The sequence below is a fragment of the Cupressus sempervirens genome, chromosome 7 (genome assembly GCF_028749045.1).
Source record: "Cupressus sempervirens isolate cs-2001-9-10 chromosome 7, ASM2874904v1, whole genome shotgun sequence".
In the NCBI taxonomy this organism is placed as follows: domain Eukaryota; kingdom Viridiplantae; phylum Streptophyta; class Pinopsida; order Cupressales; family Cupressaceae; genus Cupressus; species Cupressus sempervirens.
This window is the reverse complement of record NC_143124.1, coordinates 844,255,533-844,257,692: the sequence shown is the minus strand read 5'-3', so window position 1 is coordinate 844,257,692 and position 2,160 is coordinate 844,255,533. Positions and strand designations below refer to the sequence as shown.

The 2,160-nt window shown below is 31.5% G+C and overlaps 1 protein-coding gene across 1 annotated transcript in view; it reads left to right on the top strand.

Annotated features, from left to right (window-relative positions):
- LOC149550049 (uncharacterized) overlaps positions 1-1,677 on the top strand; it is a 1,698-nt gene extending 21 nt beyond the window's left edge. The window contains exons 1-4 of the mRNA XM_089793203.1: positions 1-136; positions 786-928; positions 1,031-1,238; positions 1,329-1,677. The exon at positions 1-136 is cut by the window's left edge and continues 21 nt beyond it. Coding sequence (XP_089649329.1) covers positions 64-136; positions 786-928; positions 1,031-1,238; positions 1,329-1,456 — 552 coding nt within the window. The 5' untranslated portion in view covers positions 1-63 and the 3' untranslated portion in view covers positions 1,457-1,677. The remainder of the gene's footprint in view (positions 137-785; positions 929-1,030; positions 1,239-1,328) is intronic.
- Positions 1,678-2,160: the final 483 nt, after the last annotated feature.

Here is a 2,160-nt window from a genome sequence, read left to right as displayed (position 1 = left end):
TCTCATCTGCAATTCTTCTCTCACAAGTTTCCTCTCTTTCTTGCTCGCAATTTGCATTAAGAGATGGCTTTTGAAATGAGAGTTGCGCTCGCCATTTGTTTGGCGCTTTTCACTTTGCAAACCGCTTTGGTGATGGGTACGCATTCTTTTTTTTTTTAAACAATTTATGAGATGAAATAATGGTTTTCTAAATATTAGTTTCTGTTCATAGGAATACATAACTTACGCTGTTCAATAGTTTTATGATGACACCTGATATATACTATCTTTGTATATATACATCTATGTGTATAGATCTGTTGTATGGGTTAGTAAGAAACCTCCGATATGTCTACTAAGTATAATTCAAGTAAACTTTCAAACTTTTTAGCATGTCATATCTCTTTGTAAAATTTACATGGATGAAAGGACTGTCTTAAATATGATATGTTCTAGAAAAAGTTAGGTTTGGAAAAAGTTGACGTGTTTTAACTATTTAATACTTTTAATCAAGAAATCATTAGTTAGCTGTCAATACTGTATTGTTTATATATTTCATTTTTTATTTTTCCTTTCTTTCTTCCATTCTGATGATGCAGAATCATAGAAAGTGATCCAAAACTTCATTGAAAATCAGAAACAATAATTAGAAAAATATGAAAAAAAACCCAATAGATTATTACTAATATCGTTAAAACCCACTATTATATTTTTATATACTTATTTGTACTAATAACCAAATAGTGTACTTATGACTGATTAACTTTACTTAATTGTGAAATGTCGTTTATGGTGATTTTGTGCAGGTGAAGGAGGCGTGGAATGCGAGAAGCTTCCGGTAGAAATGTGTGCATTCTCTGTGTCATCTTCTGGAGCTCGCTGTGTACTCGAGAAGAAATATTCCTTCGTCCCCTCCTCACACAAATCATCAGTCGAATACCAATGCCAGGCAAATACATACATTCTCTTACAGAATATATTCCAATCTTTTTCTCCAAGAATAGTTTTTATTGAATGATGAATGAGTGGTATATGTGCAATTATGTTTCAGTCATCAGGCGTAATGGCGGAAAAGATGGTGGAATGGATTGAGAGCGAGGAGTGCCTACAAAGCTGTGGTTTGCAGAGAATGAGCGTGGGGATGTCAACTGACGGTCTAACTCAAAATTCTCACTTCGCCTCCAAGTTGTGCTCAGACAAGTGCCAAAACAGTTGCCCTAACATTGTCAATCTCTACTTCAATTTGGCTGCAGGAGAAGGTATATGACCCATTTTCCATTATTAATTCCTCATAAGGAAATATATATGGTTTTTTTTGAGAGAGACGGTAACAAGAATAAGGTTTGCAGGAGTATATTTGCCACATCTCTGTGAAGCCCAGAAAACACGAAGCAGGAGAATGATATTCGAGACTGTTGCAGAAGGACCAGCAGTGAAGACATTTTCTCTTGCTGAAATTGCCCCTGCACCCTATTAGAACATATTGATGTACTTAATAAAAGTGTACCTGATCACTGCTATCTTTTCCGTTAGTAAATCATGGATTTAGAATTCTCTGTGTGTAGATGTAGTAGACGCTTTCCAATAAAATTGTAATTCATTAATGCTATATTTTCCGCTATTCCTAGACTATGTAATCTGTGGATTCCAATGTTGTGAAGTTCTTAATTGAAATAATATTTCACTACGATTTTCTCACATGTTTTCGACTTTTTCTCTCTGTCTTCAATGAAATTTTTTCTGCCATAAAATGAGTTGGTATATTCAAAATTAGCCTTATGAAAAGTTATGAAAACTATTTAGCCAAGACTTTAATTTTAGATAATTCAACTTTTCTTTCGAGGTGCCTCGATGAACGACTTGAATTACCTCGTACGACACAAGTTAACTATATTCATTTCTACTTTGTGATTATATATATTTATTTATATGTAATATTAAAATGATAACATATTGAGTTTTATATCTAAATTAAAAAATAAAATAAAATAATATTTAATTTATAATAAAGAAAATAATGAGTCAAAGATAATTTAAAAATAATTATATAATTTATTTTGACATTTAATATTCTAAAGATGTATGTGATAAATACAGAGTAGGAAACAATAAATAGATTTTTTCAAATATTTTAAATCTTTCAAAGAATGATGTATATATTACACACAATTTCTAATAACA